Raw genomic sequence first — 22868 nt, forward strand, 5'->3', positions numbered from 1 at the left:
GAGACAAAGAAGAAATAGAACTAAGAAATGTTTTCCAGCAAACGATGGTTAAGAAAGAACGAGAACTGACGAGCAATTAAACTAACCCTCAAACCGAAAGAAGTGGAAGCCATCATTAAAGACTTACTTCAGAGAAGGACTATTTCAAGAAGATAAATGAAGACTATAGAAACGCCCTAGTCGAGAAGGAGAGGGAAGTAAACCATCTGCAAGAACGAGGGCAACTGGAATCTCTGGAAAGGCGAATAATGGACGCAAAAGAGGACCACATCACTCTCCAAAGAAAACTGGAGCCCGCCGAAGAGAACTCGAGACTAGGGTAACTGGCTGTTTACTGCGAGGCTTAACTTGAAGCTTCACACCAAAACGTAGTTTACCTTAAAGACAGAAATTTTGAGCTCGAGAAAAATCACGCAAAATAACATCGGCCTTCAGAGGAGATCCTTATGCTAAAGATCAAGTTCAGTCTCTACAGTCAGTGTTGTGCCAAAGAGAATCTCGATTGGTCTCGGCAACAGAAACAGTAAACTCTGTAAGAGCAAAAACTAAGATAATTTGTGCAGAACTTGAAGTAATGAAGAACTGGGTCTCTGAGTTAGGAGGTGAAAACGTCAGGATTAAAGAACAGTTAAAAAAAACACTTTGAAATTATTTGAATGAAGAAAGAGTTAGGAGATAAACTCATGGAAATTACTTCACCCAAGAAAAAGTTAGGAGACGAAAAAGGAAAGTCCCTTATTCTCAAGGATGAAGTTCAGGTTATAAAGAACTGGGACTCAGAATTAGGAGAAAATGTCAGGATTAAGGAAGACTTAGAAGAAGAAAAACTGGAAATGGCTACACTAAAGAAAGAGTTAGGACACGCAAATAAGGAAGACCCAGAAAGGAAGAATAAAATAGAATAAAAAAAATAGATAAATAAATAAAAAATTGGAATGTGGCAACTCTGGCATGGTACAGTAACCCGCAAGTTAATGCCACCGACCCCCCAAATTAAATAAAAATTGGAATGTGGCAACCTCTGGGGTGGCGTAGTAACCTGCAAGTTAATGCCACCCAACACCCCAAAAAATATAAAAAATTGGAATGTGGCAACCTTTGGCATGGCATAGTAACCCACAAGTTAATGCCACCGACCCACAAAAATAAATAAAATAAATTGGAATGTGACAACCCCTGGCATGGCATAGTAACCTGCAAGTTAATACCACCGACCCCCCAAAAAATAAAAAATTGAAATGTGGCAACTCTGGCGTGACATAGTAACCCTCAAGTTAATGCCACTGAGCCCCAAAAATAAAAAAAAATTGTCATGTGGCAACCTCTGAGGTGGAGTAATAACCTGCAAGTTAATGCCACCTCCCCCTCCCCGCCAAATAAAAAAATTGGAATGTGGAAACTCTGGCGTAGCGTAGTAACCCGCAAGTTAATGCCGTCGACTCCCAAAAATAAATAAAAATTGGAATGTGGCAACCTCTGGCATGGAGCATTAATCTGCAAGTTAATGCCACAGACCCCCAAAAATGAGTAAAAAATTGGAATGTGGCAACTCTGCCATGGCATAGCCACCCGCAAGCTAATGCCACAGATCCCCAAAAATAAATAGAATAAAAAATATATATATATATAAAAATTGGAATGTGGAAACCTATGGTGTGGCATAGTAACCTGCAAGTTAATGCCACCGACCCCAAAAATACATGAAATCCAAAAAAAAAAAAAAAAAGGGAAAAACTTTGTGTGGCGAAGTAACCCACAAGTTAATGCCACCGACGCCCAAAACTAAATAAAACCCTAAAAAATTTTTGAAAATGGGAATGTGGCAACTCTGTCATGGCTTAGTAACCTGCAAGTTAATGCCACCAACTCCCAAAAATAAAATCTAAATAAAATAAATAATCAGAATGAGGCAACCTCAGGTGTGGTGTAGTAACCTGCAAATTAATGTCACCGACCCCAAAAAATAAATAAAATTTCCCTAAAAAATAAAAAAAATAGGAATGTGGCAACCTCTCGCTTGGCGTAGTACCCGTAAGTTAATGCCACTGACTCCCAAAAATAAATAAAATTCCCCTCCAAAATAAATAAATAATGGGAATGTGACAACCCTGGCTTGGAGTAATAACCAGCAAGTTAATGCCAATGACCTCCTAAGCCAAATGAAATAAAAATAAATGTAAAAAAATTGGAATGTGGCAACTCTGGAATGGTGTAGTATTCCGCAAGTTATTCACCGACCCCCCAAAAATAAATAAAATCCAAAGAATAAAAAAAATATATAAAAAATTGGAAGGTGGCAACCTCTGGCGTGGATCAGAAACCCTTAACTTAATGCTGTTGACCTCAAACACAAATAAAATACCAAAAAAATAACATAAAATAAAAATTAAATATTCACCTAAATGAAAAACTTAAAAATGTAAAAATAAACATATAAAAAATCCCAAAAATTAAAAAAAATCGATAACAAAGTTTTTAAATCCTCCAAAATATAAAATATACAAAGTAAAAAATTCTAAAAATATAAAATTAACAAATAACAAGATAAAAAATAAGATCCCCAAAAATGTAAGAAAAAAAATAATGATTAAAAATCCCCAGAAATGAAAAAGAAAAAGTACTAATGAAATAGATTACCCTAAAATAAAAAATATGAAAAATTAACAAATAAAAATAAAAAAAACAAATCAAATCCCTCAAAATAAAAGATGAAAATAAAAAAAACAACAAAAAGAAAGAAAATTAAAATTCAAAAATTTCCAAAAATAACAAAATAAAAAACACAAATATAGAAAAAATAAAGTTAAAATACCAACAAAGAATAAAAAATAAATAAGATATAAAAATAAGAAAAGAAAGAAAATTGAATAGAAAATTTTAAAAATATATACAAAATTACATATATATATATATTATATATATATATATATATATATATATATATATATATATATATATATATATATATATATATATATATATAATAAATGGCATATTGTCCTTGAATTGTTGTGAAGTTTGTTTGCCTCAAAAGCCTTGTAGAATAATAATAATCATGATAGTAATAATCCATATGGTATTATTATTATAAATAATCATAATAATAATAATAACAAATACATTTCAACTGTGTCCTCGTAATTTCAGGTATCATACTTACGTTACCACATCTAGTAAAAAAAACTGCATAATAATAATAATAATAATAATAAATAATAATAATAATAATAATAATAATAATAATAATAATAATAATAATAATACATTTAAAATTTTTTAAAAAGCTTAAGTTAAAAAGCGCACTCCATATTCGATATCTTTATTTGTAAGTCTACAAATACCATTTTCACTCCATGAACCTATGAATTTATGATCTGACTGTCAATAATGAAAAGGATTTTTATTTGTAGTTTACATCCATCTTCCTTTCGAAGGGGTATAGGCCTCTCTAGGGCACCCACATAGTATCCTTAAGGGTATGGGATTCCTGAGGGCAGGTATATATATGGGGGATTTGAAGTTATTCCCTTGGCCCTTGGGACATTATAATATTTTATATTGTTCCTGGGCTAGGCCTCCAAAGCAGGATTAGTGCGTAAGGTATATATATAATATATATATATATATATATATATATATATATATATATATATATATATATATATATATATATATATATATATATATTATATATATAATATATATATATATATATATATATATATATATATATATATATATATATATATATATCACTAAGTTCACGTCGGAAGGTGAGTGAAAACAGGGACTTTGAACAAGTACTTTCGTAGTTTATCCTACATTTTCAAGTTCACACCGAATACAAAAGAAGTCGACAGAGACTTATCTACAAAAACAGAAGGTGTGGGCGGAGTTACAGTTTGTTAATCTGGGCAGCATGTTCATTAAACAATAAAGCCAGGGACAAAGGATCAAGGGATTATCCAGAGCAGAACTTGCTGCCCAGATTAACAAACTGTAACCCCGCCCCCACCTTCTGTTTTTGCATATAAATCTCTGTCAACTTTTTCTGTGTTCAGTGTGAACTTGAAAATGTAGAATAAACTACGAATGTACTTGTTTAAAGTCCCGGTTTTCACTCACCTTCCGACGTGGACTTAGTGATATTCTCAAGCACGCGTTCCTTCCTTGATATATATATATATATATATATGTATTATATATATATATATATATATATATATATATATATATATATATATATATATATATATATATATATATATATATATATATATATATATCTGATCCCACCTAGGGACGTAGTCTCGTCATTTGTTTACCCATCAGGATGCAAGGCTTGTAGTGATAAGTGTATCAATAATAATAATAATAATAATAATAATAATAATAATAATAATAATAATAATAATAACAACAGGAAATAAATAAGAATTAGTAAAAGCAACCAGTAGATTATACATATATATATATATATATATATATACATATACATATATATGTATGTATGTATGTATGTATATATACATACTCAAGTCATTAATCAGTGCATAAGTACTTTTGCAACTTCCGCCACTCACAGTGAAAGCAAAAGAAATTTCAGAGAGCACAGAAAAAGTAAAAAATGAAATTTTCCTTCCCTTGTATTATGAAGACAGGGAAAGAGAGGAAGAAATAAAGAAATAATAAGATAATGACTTTTTGACTCTCTCTCTCTCTCTCTCTCTCTCTCTCTCTCTCTCTCTCTCTCTCTCTGTGTGTTTTGCTATTATTGCAGTCAAACTAAAAAGAGAATTATGCCATATTTCAAACAGTTTTGTCTTTGAATTTAGCATTCAAGAGACGACGCAAAAGCGGACATTAATACAAATTTATCAAAAACAATATTTCTACAATTTTATCTTTCAGGCAATTTAGAAGTGATTTTGCGAGTCGTATTTTTCTCGATCATGCAAGACTGGTTCGTCAGTTCCAGTGGCGTTACCTAAAGCCTTCGAATGCCATTATGCATAATTCTAACACAGACACATTACTTTAGTAGGGACGCAGTATCGAAAGCGACACAGATACATCTGGCGGCGATGCCATTAGAATACTCACCAGGTGAGCTCTTGAATGCTAAGGTCAAGAACGCATTCTGTTTCATTGAACTTCTTCGAGGGTCAAAACCTCCCTCCTTTTCTTTGTTCATTTTTCCCCTGCGTTTGTGTGTGAAGGAATACATGTGTATGTGTATGTATATATATATATATATATATATATATATATATATATATATATACATATATATATATGTATATATATATATATTTATGTATATATATATATCATATTTATATGATTTTAATGTTCCACGAGAAAATTTCTGACTGACTATATATATATATATATATATATATATATATATATATATATATATATATATATATATATATATATATATATATATATATATATATGTATATATATATGTCTGTGTGTGTGTGCGCGCGTGTATCTACTTAAGTAAACTCATGTGTGTGCTTGTGCAGATATGTTCACTTTTGTATACGCATTAATTAATTCTACGTAACTATAAATTGCTTACATATAAGGGAAGGCAAATAGTCATTCATTACTTGCCTCTGATTACTTAGCCTTCTAAAGATATCAAATATTTACCAAAGTTCTCGTGTCCTTGCAGATTTACTCTCATTTTCAGACAACCAACTTCTGCTTACACACATATATATATATATATATATATATATATATATATATATATATATATATATATATATACATACATATATATGTATATATATATATATAAATACATATGTATATATATAAATATTATGTATATATATGTGTATAATATATATATATATATATATATATATATATATATATATATATATATATATATATATATATAATATAAAATTTATTTTGACGCCACGTAACAACAAACTTCGATCATCTGCATATCTCACATCTCCCCGACCTCCCGATGAAAATTACATCATGCCTTGAGACAATAATAAAAAAAAATAAGAAGTGTCTTCATACACCGCTTGGATACAGGCGGGCTAAGAAATCAGACATCCGGCTTGGTTCGTGTTAGAAGAAAAAGGTAGGTGGGGAAAGGAGGGGCGGAGGAGGAGGAGGAGGAGGAGGAGGTGGGGGGAGAGGGCAGAGGGTATGATTCTCATACAATGACAATCCTTTGTCCTTGAAAACGTTTAAGGAGGCGAACTTTGTCCTGCGGAATATACGTAACTACTCTGAAAAAGGTCGAAGTATTTTGAACGCCCGCTCGAATTCTACAGCGAAGTGTCAAACAAAGGTCCTCTTACTAATCCGTGGTTCCAGTCGTCATCTCATTTGAGCGGAGTCCAAAATCAAAAGCAGAAAAGGTAAAAAAATCTTGACAACTTTTCACGTAAAAAAAAATATAAAATATATTATGAATATAAAAAAAAAGTTCTGTATTTCGTGGAACTACGCTGCTGCGTTCACAGGGGCAAGTACGTGAAACACCTAATAGGCGTGGAGCAATGATTACAATACTTTTAATATGCCGAGAGAAGACAAGAGCGTAACTATTTAGAAAAAAAGGGCATTTATGGATTCGAAACCGTTACAAACACAAAGCATAAGCGATAAAATATTAAGAAACAATTAACAGACATACCCACTCATACTCGAAGCCTCCTGAGCGCAGCGCTGCCGAACTAAAAACAATCGCACAAAATTTATCGCATGAAAAACGCGCACACACACACGAGCCAACAGAAACGCAAGAGCGCAACAGAGAGAGAGAGAGAGAGAGAGAGAGAGAGAGAGAGAGAGAGAGAGAGACAAAATATAAATTCGACATTGGTCTGAAGATCACACGCCTCCTGTGACTCAAGGTAATAATTATTACATAAGGAGAGAAGCACCACCCGTATTTGGCGCGGGTCGACGGGTGGAAAAAAGGGCTATTAGCGAAAAATGTTTGATGGCTTATCACTGCATAATAAACAAAGAAACGACTACGACTTGGCCCTCATTAATTGTTATCTTAGCTTAAATTCTTTTTTATTTTGTATATTTTTCATTTATTTATTTATTTATTTATTTATTGATGATAAACAGAATGTTCAGCCTAGCAGTTGCTTTAGTAGTGCGTTTGTTAATACCTTGAGTTTGATCACACATCTTATTTGCATGTATATATACACACATATATATGTATATATGTATATATATATGTATGTATGTATGTATGTATGTATGTATATATATATATATATATATATATATATATATATATATATATAGAGAGAGAGAGAGAGAGAGAGAGAGAGAGAGAGAGAGAGAGAGAGAGAAAAGTTCGACAACTTGTATACAAATTGTATAAGAAACAAAAACATCGGTTCCAGCGCAACGGGAACAACCAGGATACGACGGAGTTGCGGAGGTGGCGAACGAAGAGGAGGAGGAGGAGGAGGAGGAGGAGGAGGTGGAGGAGGAAGAGGAGGATAATGAGAGGTGGAGGTAGATAAGAAGGAAAAAGATGAGAAGGAAGAAAGACGAGGAATAGGAGCGAGGAAACAATGAGAAGAGGAGAAACTGAATCGATCTGTGAAACAAGAGATGTGCGTAATGGGGGCAAACAATATCAATATTCACGTTGAACGAATGTCTCAAAACTTATTAGTAAATAAAGTGCTGGAGACCTGAAATCTCTCAATGATAAAAGGAATTATTATAGATAAAACAAGATAAAAATAAAGCAATAACTCAACGTATCCCTCCCCCAGGCTATGTACAAATGAGTATCACTCCAACGCCGTCGAGGCATTGGTGCAGACATAAAAAAACAAAAAAGTAAATAATATATCTGAAGAGACAACTAGATTAGACTAGTTCCCAACTTAGATATAAAAGAACGCATAAATGCCTTTTAAGATTATATCGATAATTCCTGAGTATATACAAAGGATAAGGCATTTTTGAATGAACGGAACGATTCTGTACCACGAGCCCCTTTTCGCGTTAAGATTAAAAAAAATCGTGAATTGATAAACAGCAATATCCTGGACCACCCTTTTGCATGTAGGGGGGCGGGGGTTTGAAGGACTGGGAGGTAGAAAGGGGGGTTGCCTATCTCTCTCTCTCTCTCTCTCTCTCTCTCCTACCCGGATTAATATCTCCACTCCCTCTCCCCCCCTTACCTTCCAAACCAAGGGCCCTACCTTATGTGTTAGGCATGGAATCCAGTGCTCGTAATATGGTAAGAGTTCCTGGGAAGATCCGGATTGGAGGTCCACGGGGAGATCCTTGGGTAGTTCTCGCATCCTTCGAAGGAAGCGTCGTTGTGTGACTGTGGTCCTCTCTGCAAGCTCGAGACTCCTTGCAGGACTTTCCCCTCGTGAGTGACGGGACTTCGGACTGATCCGAAGATTTACTAGTGAAAGAACTCTGACGTGCGCCAGAAATCCCGCGTTGCCTTTCTTCTCCTACTTCTTCTTCTTCTGCCAAGGGACACCAGGACGAAGCGCGTCAGAAAGAAGGGCGGGAAAATCCTCGCTCTGATGCAATACGAAAAATATTCTTAGTGTTTATTTATTCATTCATCTTTTATAGCCTTCGTCAGCGTTTTCTGTTATCGCATACGTCGTTACTTTGACGCAAGAGTCTCCGGGGATGCTCTTGATGGCTTTTTTGATGGCCTGTGCAAATATTCGCCTGTTTATTATGAGAGATATAGATAAGGTGGCCGGGATGCCTCTGGCGTTGGTTCACGTCGCTTAACCGAAGATTATTCGAAAGGATTCTGTGAAGGACTCGCAAGCTTTGGTATCCGAGGCACGTCAATCTCCTCACAATGAATGAGTCGTTTTTGATAAGTCACATGCTGCTCATTCTCATTTTGCTGGCAGGTAAGTTACCTTTAAAGTGCCTGTCTTATTTTATTACTCCTGTCTGACTGATGAAGTAGCTTCTTCATTCTGCCAGCCCCTCTTCATATTTTCTCCGGACCTGGGCAAGTTATGAGCACTGGGTTCCAAAACTATTAGCTTCTACATTTAGGAAATAACATTAGTTGTTATGATTCACATGATTATGTCACATTCTTGATTAAAAGAACGAGTAAATCAATCATACTATAAGGGCAACTCGCCATAAACATTCATTTTCAGACAAATATTTATACATTACGTTTTACATTTGTGTAATAGTCCACGACATTACATGTGGAATTAAAGTTTTTAGCTTATCAAACACTTTTAGATAATCTTAAACCTATTTTCTGTTCAGTCCATTACCCTCAAAATAATTATATATGCCTGTATTTTAAGTGAATCTGCATTTAAGAAGTGCGACAAGTTCTAATTATGTATATACAGCACAAATAACATTATACTATTAATTATTCTACTACTAATGATGATAATTAAATCCCTTTACAGATATCATCCATCCTATCACATCGCAAGAATTTCAGCACAATAGGACACTTATAATCCTTTTCTGAGAACCATGAATGCATGTTGCAATGTCATTTCCTTTCCTTTGACGATAGCAAGAGATACGTCGTTAGCTTCTCTTCTTAACAAGCAAACTCGCCTTCGGGCAAGAAATGAGTAAACAAGAAAACTGCGAATCGAAAATGCGCTTGAAGTTTCACGAGCAAATAAAATGGCTGCAGCCCAAAACTTCCCATTTTGAGGATTTATTGTTTTTATTAGATAAATAATGCATTGGCCGCGAGGCTTGGATAGGGATGCTGAGGAGGTGAATATCTGGCCAGAACTTTCTATGAATATGGGAGACATTAAAACATTCTCATGATTCTTAATTTGATGAAGCTTAAATTTAGGGATTTTAAGGTTGTGATACTGTTAATAAATACGAACTAAGATAAACTGACAAGTACAAGAACGGGGCGAAAAACAGCAAACCCTTTCACGGGAGGCCATTGAAAGTAAGGATAAACTTGACAGTTCTTTAGAATATTAAAATATCAAACAAAAAGTATTTAAAGAGAGCATATCTCCGCCAGCGTCAAACTTCTACGAATGAAGGATTTTATCTACCAGGTACGTTCTTTGTCTGGGTCCAAACGAAATAGAACAGATGAAGAAGAGACACGATAGTGCGTAGGGGTTCGGTTTCTTGAACCTGAAGCATTTGTAACAAAAGGTCCCTTCTCCCCAAAAAGTTTAATTCTTATTACGTTCCAGTCCCTATCAAAATCTAATCAATTGTTGCCAGTCAAGAGGACCACCTTTGGTAAATAACATTCGCAAAAATTTGCACAAAACTTTGTCACGCAATCTTACTAACAAGCAAAGAAATAAAACAAAACAAACACCCTTGGCGAAGGTCATAACAGTCTGTGAAAAGAGAATTTACGAGTCTATAGCTATAATTAGAGTCTGAAAATAATTAGGGTAATTTTAGATTAAATAATAGACTATACTCTTGCGAAATTTGATTCGTGTTTCTTTGTTCCCACGTGACTGAAGGACGTGAGATTATTCTACGATGTTCCCACTCAACGCTGGAAGATAAATAGGGGTCACTCTCCCTGCCTTTCTTTGAATAACATTCTCTCTCTCTCTCTCTCTCTCTCTCTCTCTCTCTCTCTGAGATGATGTTCTTTTCATTCCATAAAAACATTCCCTTCACTCAGGGTAAAACAGAAAGGCTTTCCCAAAAATGGAAAACTTACAAAAAAATAAAAGGATTAATTGTTTGTCAAAAATTTTTTATACAGGTAGACGACACGTTTATCAAGGAAGATTATTCTGAACTGGTTAATATTGTTGAGTAATTCAGTTTCCAACAAGAATTTAATCAAAACAACTTGGGGAATTTTACAGAAGGCCATTTCTTCAAAACCTTCGCTTTTCCTTCTAAGTTAAGCTTTTGTTAGATTTAAATCCACCGAGAGAGGGCTCCTCGTTCATAGCGTCGCTTCGAAACGACGCTTGAAAGATGACTAGAAAAAAAAAAAAGTTATTATGTTTTAGTTTTTACGGTGTTAGTTTGTTACGGTTTCTCTCAAAAGTGTTTTGTACCTGGTGTAGAAACTGGGAATAGTGTATGATCCTGCAACAGTCTGATTCAGTGACTATTAAAAGCTTTATTTTTCTGGGAGGATTTCCATAAACAGCACAGTTGGGAAAATCTAATGATAAGTTGATAACCATTTACCTCTTAATTGTTATGAAGATAACTCGCCAGAAGCTCATGACTTAAGTTTCATTCATCCTTTTTATTTGCAATCTGTAGTCAGCTGATTCCTTCACGGTGAAGAGACTGGTCCCTTCAAACAAAAACTAAATAAATAACTGGAAAAAAAGAAGTTAAATAAGGTAGGGAGTTCCCTTTTCAAGAAATTTCGAATTTTTAACCCTTTCGCGGGTTTAGCAAGTAAATCATAAGGATGGAATTTACGGTGTGTTATATTTGAGAAATTCCAAGGAACAATATCTGGTGAAATACTAACAGAATAGCAGAGTCTCGACCTTATAAAGGAGGAGTGATCAAATAAGAAGTAAAATCTAGTCCCCTGACATTCCCTAACATCTTTTCACTTCCTACCACATGCTTATCGCTGTCACTTCCCAATTTGTTGCCGATAGCTGTAATTTGGGATTGCAGCTTACCTTGAATAAAGAAGTATGATCATTAGAATCTCTCTAAGTATGGGACCACTACTTAAAATACAAGTGAATCTCTCCTAGATGAAGGAACCATACAGTGAAGACTGAAGATAACACCAAGTTTCCAGAAAATTCAGAATTTTCCTAAAGTGTCCCATGTTTACAGAAACATTAAACCTGCTGCAGATAAGAGATTTCAGTCCTGCAAATCACGATACCTCATAACGAATGACTGGATCAAGGAGTACTATGGTAATTCTACTAAACATGCTAAACAATTCTAACCTCTGTAACATGATCTGTAACATGATCGATTCTTGAAATACAGTTGCGATATATTAAAAATGGAATCGTTTGTAATGGATTTTAAGGCCTGAAATATTGCTACTGTAATATATACTAGGACCATAGACGTTTATAAAACATATTGACCTATAAACGAGGGTTAGATAGTCATAAAGTATAGAGAACTTTGATAAAAAATAAAGGGATATTTAGCCGAGATTCATTTCTTGCACGAGACGCTAATTATCAGTAGTTCGATTCCTATACATTTGTCGAAGCAAACTTACCGTGGCACAATGTTAAAATATGCAATTCCTAATGAACTACTATAGTATAATAAGCACTCGAATGTTTAAAATACTATGAAACCATAAACGTTTTTCTTGTATACAGAATCAGGAACATACAGTATTACCAAAGGTAGCCCGTGACATAACTATAACTGGACTACGCAGAAGCGAGTTACGAGACACCAGGGGGCAATTTCCTTTTAAAGAATAATCCTTTTTTTCCTCTTCCTCCGTCTAATCCCGGCTTCCCCGATAAATTTCCGGAACTAAAAGGAATTTGGTCTCGCGTTCAGATTTACTTGGTAACTCCTCGCCCTCCCAATGCCTTTGTTTTTAATTCGGGAGCAACTTTGAGGGAAACTGGTCTAACCCGTTGTGGACTGGAAGGAAAAAATTAAGAATCGTAAAAAAACCGTAACACAAATATAGGACGCTTACGGTTGTGGTTTCTTATTGCCTGTTAATTTATTCATTGTTTTGAGAAACGGTCATAAAAGTCAGTGCGTCTCTCTCTCTCTCTCTCTCTCTCTCTCTCTCTCTCACTTCATATACATACATACATTTTTTATATATATATATATATATATATATATATATATATATATATATATATATATATATATATGTATATATATATGTATATATATATGTATATGTATATATGTATATATGCATACACACATATATATGTGTGTAATATATATATATATATATATATATATATATATATATATATATATATATATATATATATATATATATACATATATATATATATTATATCAACATCTACCCCTTTGGAGAGGTTAACTCTATAAAGTCCTACTTTTAAGCAACCATTTTGGAGATGAGGTTGCTGGCCTCACATTCTGCCCTAATTCAAGGGGCTTGCTTGCCGACGTCACCTGATAATTCTGGATGGTAACCCACCCAAGTAATGTCCAGATGCAACATCTCTTAACTTCCCTGATCGGACAAGCGCGTATGTGCATGAGTGCACGTATAAATGGGCCTACTTGTGTTTTCGTTGTTCATACAAAATAGTATATGCAATGACACATCTATTAACTAACAGATAAACTGAAGGTGTGTATAAGCAATATATGTTGGCAATGTTTTAATTCTTCGTACTCTAGTTCCCGTTACTTTTCATTGCAACTCGAAAACATAAGAAAAAAATGGCATGAAGAAAAGAGTCTGCAAATCGCGTTAAATATGAATTTCATTATCGCCTTTAATAAAATCGCTGAGCCGCGAAAACGCTCTAAAAGTGAGACGCTATTACGCACTGGAGCATTAGGAGATATCCTGACATGTTTTCACCTTGACTCCTTCTTCTTAATATCAAGAAGAAGAAGAAAAATGGAGAGGTGGGGAGTCTGGCTGACGAATCAGACAGGATTCATCTGAAACTGTATGAAATAAAGATGAGGCTGTTTGATGAAATGCTCGGAATGCATTTGGTATAAATAAAAACAATGTTTTAATCTATATAGCTTTATCTATAAAACTACCAGTGATTATTTTTTATATCAGTTTTGTTGTTAATGTTATTTCTTTTATCGTCACTGTCATCTAGGCATCCTTCCTTTTTTCAGTTATTACGATCAATCCTTGAGTTGCTTTCTAATCATCTTCTAACAAATGCAGACTCGGTAAAACAATGGCAATGGTTCTAATCGTCTTCTTCCCTGACTTTGTTTTAATAAAAACAATAAGAAAAAGGAACATTTTCAGTGCTTCACTATTTTTCTTTGTAATTCTTTTATGAAACTCATATTCCATGAACTCCTGATTCACATCTTAAGTAAAATTAGCTATAAAAGCATGATCATGAATGTGAACAGTACTTTTACAAGTAAAATCACACACAAAATATACTAGAATATCAAAATGAAGCTGTAAAAGCATATATTTCATATTTATGAAATTTACATTGAAACTGTGAAGGCACCTCGTTCAGAAGTTAGGCACAATAATAATAATAATAATAATAATAATAATAATAATAATAATAATAATAATAATAATAATAATAATAATAATAATAATAATAATAATAATAATAAAACAAAGACTTTCGAACGCCTGGATGGTGTTCTTCCTCAATGTTTACGTTTTTAGCGCAATTCTTCGTTTTAGCTTTTGCATATTAGTACAGTTTACTATATAATTGTGGAATTATATTTCAAAACATTTTATCATGATATTGTGAATTTCTTAGCATTATTATTATTCAGAAGACTAACCCCCCTATTCGTTAAGCATCCCCAGAAGACAAATAACAGAAAGATTAAAATAATTATGTTTGCATATTTCTTCCGAAGACATCTGCCACAGCAATTCCTCTCCGATGCTGATATCCAGCAAGTACTGGCACGTCTTCGAGGATGACCCGGTTGGGTCAACGGTCACGAGCTTGAGGGCGCTGGATTACGAGGGCGACCGCGTGACCTTCAGCCTGGAAAGCAAGTGGCCGGGTCAAGATATCCATTCGTACTTCAGCTTGGACAAGCACTGGAGGGTCTTAGTGGCAAGGCCCTTGACGGGTCTGGTAAGTTGCAGGTGGAATTCTAGAGATTTTGAATTCTAGATTTTTTTTTATTTTGTAATACAAGCAATCATGCAAGCGCATGTGTGGCTTATATGTAACGGTTATACATTAAACTATAATATAAGACTTCGGCAAAGTAAAGCTACAGTGATATGTACGAAGTTCATCTGGTGAGCTAGTTTCCCCTTCTCTCCCTGGAAGGATGGCCATCACTCCTTTAGTTATAACAATTCCAACTCTGTATTGAGCCCGAAATCATGATAATCGCTAAGTGGTATTCCTTTGCCATTTAAAATAGTTGCATTGCTATTCCCCAGAAACAATATTCACGACCAAAATCTCAACCAAACGAATCAAAAGTTGCCATTTCCCCCACAAACAAAAGAAGCGCGCTTTCACTGAAACCATCAACAAGGATAACTTACTAAAACAATCTTCTTCTTCTTCTTCCGCAGGCTGGCAGTGGGTCTAAAGACTACATCCTGAGGGTCAGGATGAACGACGGAGTGACATCTCCAATCGCAGAAATCAGGCTTCAGGTTCTGAGGGTGGTCGAAGGAGACGGGGAAGGCGACCGGACCTCCGGTGCCAGAGGGCTCGGGGGCCGCCACATTGCCGGAAATATGAATTTCGGAGGAGGCTTCAAGAGTGACGCTCCAGTTGGGTACTACGGGATCCTGAGCAATTCGGGCATCGGCAATACGTTTGGATTCATTCCCTCTTTCCTAGGGTCGCGTAAGTGGACGAAATGCCTCTAGGATTATGTAAAGGAACAACTTCTTTATTTTGTTTCAACTCGAAGAACTGTTTCCAAAGAAAATGCCTCTAGGCCTATGTAAATAATTTATTTATGTTTTGTTTCAGCTCAAAGAAACTATAACGAAAGAAAATTGCACGGTACTTGCCAATAATGGCTTCAAAGAATCCAAGATTTCCCGAGTCAAAGGACAAAAGTTCATAGATACACGAGGAGAGAAACTTCTGAATCTGTTTCATAGCTATTTTGGACAAAATTTTCAAGAGTTTTAGTTTCGTCTTGTCCCTTCATTATGATATGCTAAAATAAACTTCAAATTCACGTTGTGATGTAATTACAATTTTTCATATTTTAATACACCCATTTTAAGAATATATTACGCAAAATCTTTTTATTCTTGCCATGAGATTTCAAAATATCTTTTTTCCTACTTGTCACGATATCATGGGATTAGACATCAGTTAACAAAAAATCCCCATTCCAACAAAAAATATACGTGTCTGAATTTTGAATAAGTACGGTTTGAAATTTATTTAAGTAAGGGGTAACTATTCAAATATTTATTTTACTGTGTCAAAACAGGTACTTCCACCTTGCAACGTTTGTAGTCCGAATACAATGTAGAATGTACGTAAATAAGTGCAACTGTTCTCATAATATTTTTTGTGTTTACTTTTTGTAAGAGATATATATTTTTTCTTGTTTCTCCTTTACTCAAGAATTAAAAACCTTTAACTTGTGACATTTACGGATGACAAGACCTAAAAAAACAAGTGTCTGTTTACCAATTCAGATCTTTCACCAAAGAGGAAGAAAAAAAAAAAGGAAAAAATGGTGTTGATTGTCATGGTCAATCTTGACTAGTTATGACGATATTTCAGCAACGTTTCATTAACTTTGTCATGATACCATAGAGAAAATAAGGGGGTAAGATCTTTATTGGTCACAAAAATAAAAAATGTCTGCTTCATTTATTCTTAATACTCTTGGTTTTTCTCTTTTTTTTTTTGCTGATGATTCCGCCCCTTCCCCCTGACGCCGAATTAGAAAAGAAGAATCCATATCCTTGTTTCACGTAGGTAAAAAAAAATGCTTGAAATGAAGTAAAATGAAATCAAATGTAACCAGATGCCTCCGCCTCAGCCCATTCTTTTCAGACCTTTTTCTTTCTCTTTTCCGAGACATGCTCGGTTATTCTCGTCCATTTAAGCTAACTATGACAACTCTTTTTTCGCTTCAGCTAAGTGCAGTTCTTCTTTTCACTTCAGCTAACGTCGATGAGTATTTTCCAATTCAGCCAATCGAAATATCACTAACATCACCGTAGTCCCATGTATAACTCATTGTCTCACTTCCTCGAATACAGATCCACCGCTGATACAGGTGAACAAGACGTGGGTTGTAAGAGCTGACGAGCCCATCGGCACTTTGGTCGACACGATCAAGGTCATCCAAATAAGAGGGAACAAATACAATCTCACGCTTCATGGAACCAGGGGTCTGCTGAACGTCGATCAGGCCACTGGAAGGGTCACAGTCGCTCGGCCTTTGCTCAACCAGGTAAGGGAGCCGTGACGGAGTATTGAATCTCCTTTGAGAGGTGCCGTTTCTAAGCCAAATCCTAACTACTACTACTACTACTACTACTACTACCATGAATGGGAATATATTGTTTGTGAAAATGTGGATGAATGAAAATAAGAGATTGGCTTTGGGTGAATGGGATAACATTGAACGAAACGAAACTTGAATGCATGGTGAAATATTGCACTATCCCTTGCAAAAACATTCAACAAAGAATATTACTGAACAAGATAAAATAAGAATGAATAAGTAAGATGTCCTAATTTGAACGGGTGAATGAATGAATGAACCAGATGAGACGTAAATGACAGGAAATATCTGAGAATATCTTGAAGGAGGTGGAACATGAATTAATATAGTGATATATAAATAAAGGCAATGCCACGGAGGAAAGAGAAACGGCGGAGTGGTGCTAGGCCTTTCGACTTATTGTCCTTTACTTAGCAGTCCGTGATTCAGTTATAGATAGTGATATATATTTAAACAAATGGCAATGAGACAAAGACATATTACCTAATCAAATAAACGAAAAAATATTAAAATATATAACTGAGATACGAGTGAAAGAGGGGTGTTGAAGGAGATCAGATTGCGATTTGAGAAAATATTTAACGAACTGAGAGATGAAGTGAATAAAAATTTTATGCTCTTTGAGAGATGAATGCAAGTGTGCATGAACATGAATGGACGATTGAAAAAGTAATCTAACCTGGGGAGAATCGAATGAAAAAAAATCTGTAAATATACGAATTAATACTGAATAAATGAGAAAATATTCAATAAATTTGTGGCCTTGAATTGCATATGGTTTCATTACCAGTCATGAATTCTTACTGTTGCAAAGCACTCGCTGAATCTACTCTAAATTTTGGTGAAGATGAACCCTATTCATATGGAACAAACCCAAAGGGGCCACTGGCTTGAAATTCAAGTTTCCAAAGAATGTGGTGTTCATTACAAAGAAGTAAGAGGAGTACAGGGAAATACAGAAAGAAAAGATCTCAGTTATTAAAAAAAGAAAAACTAAATTAACAATTTAATAAATAGATAAAACTGTAAGTAAATTATTATTAAAATGCATGGAGAAATCTATTAGTAAAATCGCGGTCTAGACCTTGTGTAAAATTACGCCAAGATAAACTGATACAAATTTCCCCCACCGATTTCAGGCAGGCGACCTCACAGTCATGGTGATCGTATCCAACGACTTCGGCGACTCCTCTGAACCTGTGGTTTTTCGGGTCCTTCCTCTCGAGACGACGTCCACAGTGCCTCCTTCTTCTACCTCTTCAACGAGGTCGAAGGACTGGAAAGTGCCCATTCCGGCACCCATAGACGTTCAAGGACAGCTCATTGTCTACGATGACGACGACGACGACGACGACGGAGGAGGCGACCCAAAGGCACAGTTCAACAAAGTTTCTCAGTCACCCGGTTCAGACCAGCGACTCGCCGCCTATACGCTGATGTGCATGATCCTGATGCCCATTTTGGCGGTCATGTGCATATCCTCCCTCATGGTCGTGGGGTTCTTTTACCACCAGAGGAAGCAGCTGAGAAAGGCCCTGGCGGTCCTGGAGACGAGGTCCTTATCTTACGTGCCGAAATGAAGGTGAAATTCCAGTGAGAAGCAATCGGAGGAACAGTGACATAACTGAGTTACGCTGTGGAAATGACATTAACTCTGTGTAGCGTAATACCGAAATCTCAGGACAACAGGCTGTCCTAGACTGTGTAACAAGCAGACAGAAAAAAGTGTCCTAGACTGTGCAACCAGCGAGGAAACAGACAGAAAAAGTGTCCTAGCCTGTGTAATAAGCAAGGGAACAGACAGCAAAAGTGTCCTAGGCTGTGTAACAAAAAAGGAAACAGCCAGCTAAAGGCGTCCTAGACTGTGAAACAAAAAGGAAACAGCCAACAAAAAGTGTCCTAGACTGTGTAACAGTAGCTCAAGTGATTAGAACAGACTAGCCTATGTTCCAAAGTGTTTCAACAAAAACTGTGGTGATGAAACATTCACATTAAGTTATCCAAAAGACGATGTTAATGACAACATTCCCCTTAAGTTTTGAAGAAGGTATTGTTCTAGAACAGATATCTCTATGCCTCAAAATACAACAAAGGCTCTTACGAGCTATTGATTTCACGCTGAGTCTAATGGATAATCGGGATTTTCTTCTTCCTGTGGCAAGTAGTCGAGACTATTCATTGTAAATAGAAGTAACAAAAGCCCAGCCTTTCCTTCCCAAGAAAGAGACTCAATGTACAGTGTGAGTTCCTTTAGTAATCAACTCATATTCTCCATTTTTCCTACCAATGAAAATGCTATTGTTGTCGCGGTTTAAGTAAATATTAAACTTCGCTATGTTGAAGTTTATGGTTTTCATCCGTTTGATAACACTTATCATTATTTTATCAAATCGTTATAAAATTTGATAAAATAGCGCCAACATGGTCCATTGATTTTGAAACTCAGCTGATTGTGACCCTGGTCTATTTTCAAGATCACAAGATCTCAAAACTGGTAGTTTTGTGATGTTGTGACCATTAATGACCGAATACGAATATCCCTAAATATACAGTAATCATTTCAAATGAATTCTAGTATCATTTCAGTTACCTATCATTTTCCAGTTAATCATAGTCAGCCATAACATAAATCACACCAAGGCATCGGGAAATCTTCCCCAAAACGGTAGATAACACGGCATAAACAAAAACAAAAGCAAAAAAAGTTATGCCTGTTATTGTCATTCAACGACCTTTGGCGCTTCGCCGAGCAGAAAAGAACTTCAAGACTGAGCTGAAACTACTCTTAAAGAATAAAAATAAAAAAAACTATAAGTAACATGCGCCTAAGAAAACTAAGGAGGACTGTATCATATTTTCACTGAGAATTTCAAATACTACCCATATCGGGAGCAATGGCCTTGTATGATCACTTGGTCATCATCAAATTAAAATGTCTGAGCTTCAGTTGTTATTTTGCGAATACTCACAATTAAAAGTATTTACTCCTAAATTTGGAATTAAAAACACGACCATAGGAGTATCCTTCGGCATGATGAAGTTTCCTAATTAAAGACGACTGAACAGTTTTATTTGCTTAATATTACTAAACAACACCATCGTCACTAATTTGAAGTTTATTACTTTTCTGCCTTTTATCATCATCCTTTCCTGTTGCCCTTATTCACAACTTTTTCATCGTATCTCTACGAAATTTGACAGGAAGGTGCCACTTAGTTCCCAGATTATTTGATCATAATCATTATGACATCAATTTACTTTCCAGGTCATTATCGCAATTGACAAAATTGTCAAAAAACGGGATTTAATGAATACGACAGACGTCAGGTACATAAACGTGGCAAACAAGAATATCCAGCAGCCACATAATTATACTCAAAGAATAATTTAAAAGAGATTTTAGATGCCACCATCTTAAAAGAAACACATATTGACTGAGTTATGAAGTGATTGATGCAGAATCAGTGATGAAAAAATATGAAGAGCCGTTTTGAACTTTCAACGTGTTGGTGCTTCACTAACCAGGCTACAGTTTCTAATTCCAAGTAATACATATTGATGAGGTATTTAGTGACTTTATATGAAATGACTGAACCCGGCTGTTATTATCCTTATTATTTTTATACTGAAGGCCATCCTTGTTTTAGTCAAGTGGGAAGGTTGTATTGATAATTGTTTTGCTCTACGAAGCCGCATCCTGACGTGCCAAGTTAATATGATTTCATTACAGTCTCTGAATAACGTTAAAACCGAAACTACAAGCACCAACTACAGAGAGGCTATAGCCAGGTACACTTACTAGCGTAGTTACAGGAGGGTACATTACAATGTTTTTCTGACCAAGATTCTGAGGGGTCTCTTGAAATTTCAGACTTCATGGAAATGCCAAACTTAAGAAAAATTCACTCTGAGATATTTTGATAATTTTTGTTCCTTAGTTGCAATAATGTTAAATATCTATAGCGGATGTTATTTTATTTAGATTTTACGATAATCTGGATGTTTGTTAAGAGTGAAAAACCAAGAGTTTATTTAAAGCTTAGATTCATATTTGGTATGGCTGGAGAATTTACAGGACGGAAAGTTAAGTCATAACCACTATTCATACAGGTGTTCTGCCGAGTGAAATGCAGATTACCTTATTACGTATTCAGAAGTGTTAACTTGAAAAACGAACAGCACAGATGAGATTTAGACCTCAATACGTCAAATCGCGCCTATTAAATAACGCAAATCAATACCAAGATTGTAAGTACAGGAAACTAGAAAAACAGCATATAGGATGAGTCTTTGCAACGGCTCCTTGTCTCGTCGTAAATATTTCGAGGTTGCAACTGATACTCGTTTCATTGTCGCTCTTATTCGGCCCAAAAGTTCAAAATCTTCTCTTATAACTAAGTTACAAAAATAAAAGAATGCTATCTATGATATATTATTTATTTCTATAGTGAGGCTCTTGAACGTTATTGATTTTACGTCTCACTTTAACATTAGCTGCACTATACAAAGAGAGTTCTACAATTTCAACAAGCAATAGGTCTTTCCCTTTATCATCCCTTCAGGTCATAAGATTATATTGAGAGGGGATTTGAGCTATATTTTTTGTTTGTCCTGCAAAACATTTTTTGACACTATGTGAAGGTACTCTGAAGCTTATTGATAATACGAAGCCATCCATTGAAAATCTCCTTGTCAACCGAACATTCCAAATACACATAGACAAATGTTTCTTCTTAAGCATTCATACTGGAAAATGGAGTTCCTCAATGATATCTAAGCGCATACTATTCCTATTAGCAAAATTACACAAACAACGCCATTTCTTTCCCTGAATATAAAATAACACTAAATTTATATGGACGATTTTGCTATTTTTTTTTTTTTTTGTAGCCTCAAGTTCATGAAAAACTATGGGCGTAGTCACTAGATATCTATACAGATTGTAGATGGTGAGCTTCATTTATCGTACTAGCATTACTCTGAAGACGCATGCATGTCCTGGAAAAGTAATTTGATCAAAATGATATTTTATAAGGATTCTCCTTACGTATTCTCTGTCTAATTTCTGTAGACAAATTAGACTTTCTTTTCTCCTTCCCAGCGTATTGTCTCCCATTCGGGCGATATATTATTTCTTTCAATTTTTTTTTATTCAGATTAAGTTCTCTCTTGTTTTCTTTCACTTAAATGATCCACATTATTTTTTATTCCAAGGGTTTTTCCTAGTTTATAAATAAGAGGTCGTTTTTATGTCGGCATAGTAGCCTACTGTTTCCAAGACAGAAGTTTATTCGTTGTTTCATTTTAATTTGTGTGATCATCCGATCTGTCAGCAGATAATGCACTATATCCTGAGGGTACATATCCTAATAGATACGCCTATTCTTCCTTTAAAGGGGCGGTTCCAAAAAGGCACATTTTTCAGTCCCAGCAAGTCTCTAAGGTAGACTTTTCTAGTCCCATGTCTTCTTGACCCCAGCTGATATTGGTAGGCTTAGCAGGCCATCCTATTTACAGCTGGATCTACGGATGGGCTGCAGGCCAGGACAAACCATGGGCCTTACAAGTGATATATATATATATATATATATATATATATATATATATATATATATATATATATATATATATATATATATATACAGTATATCCCTGTTAGAGTAACCTTAATTACACACACACATATACAATGTATATATATATATATATATATATATATA

The 22868-nt window shown here is 35.1% G+C and overlaps 1 protein-coding gene across 2 annotated transcripts in view; it reads left to right on the forward strand.

Moving 5' to 3' along the window:
- Nucleotides 1–19717, forward strand: part of LOC136839552 (uncharacterized) — a 34561-nt gene extending 14844 nt beyond the window's left edge. Inside the window, exons 1-5 of one of the 2 annotated variants that reach the window (XM_067105793.1) lie at nucleotides 8314–8915; nucleotides 14551–14777; nucleotides 15233–15512; nucleotides 16901–17094; nucleotides 18288–19717. In XM_067105793.1, coding sequence (XP_066961894.1) covers nucleotides 8861–8915; nucleotides 14551–14777; nucleotides 15233–15512; nucleotides 16901–17094; nucleotides 18288–18728 — 1197 coding nt within the window. In that variant the 5' untranslated portion in view covers nucleotides 8314–8860 and the 3' untranslated portion in view covers nucleotides 18729–19717. Of the gene's footprint in view, nucleotides 1–8313; nucleotides 8916–14550; nucleotides 14778–15232; nucleotides 15513–16900; nucleotides 17095–18287 lie in introns of those variants that run through there. The other variant, XM_067105794.1, reaches the window with a different exon arrangement.
- Nucleotides 19718–22868: the final 3151 nt, after the last annotated feature.

Source organism: Macrobrachium rosenbergii, chromosome 6, assembly GCF_040412425.1.
Source record: "Macrobrachium rosenbergii isolate ZJJX-2024 chromosome 6, ASM4041242v1, whole genome shotgun sequence".
Lineage (NCBI taxonomy): Eukaryota > Metazoa > Arthropoda > Malacostraca > Decapoda > Palaemonidae > Macrobrachium > Macrobrachium rosenbergii.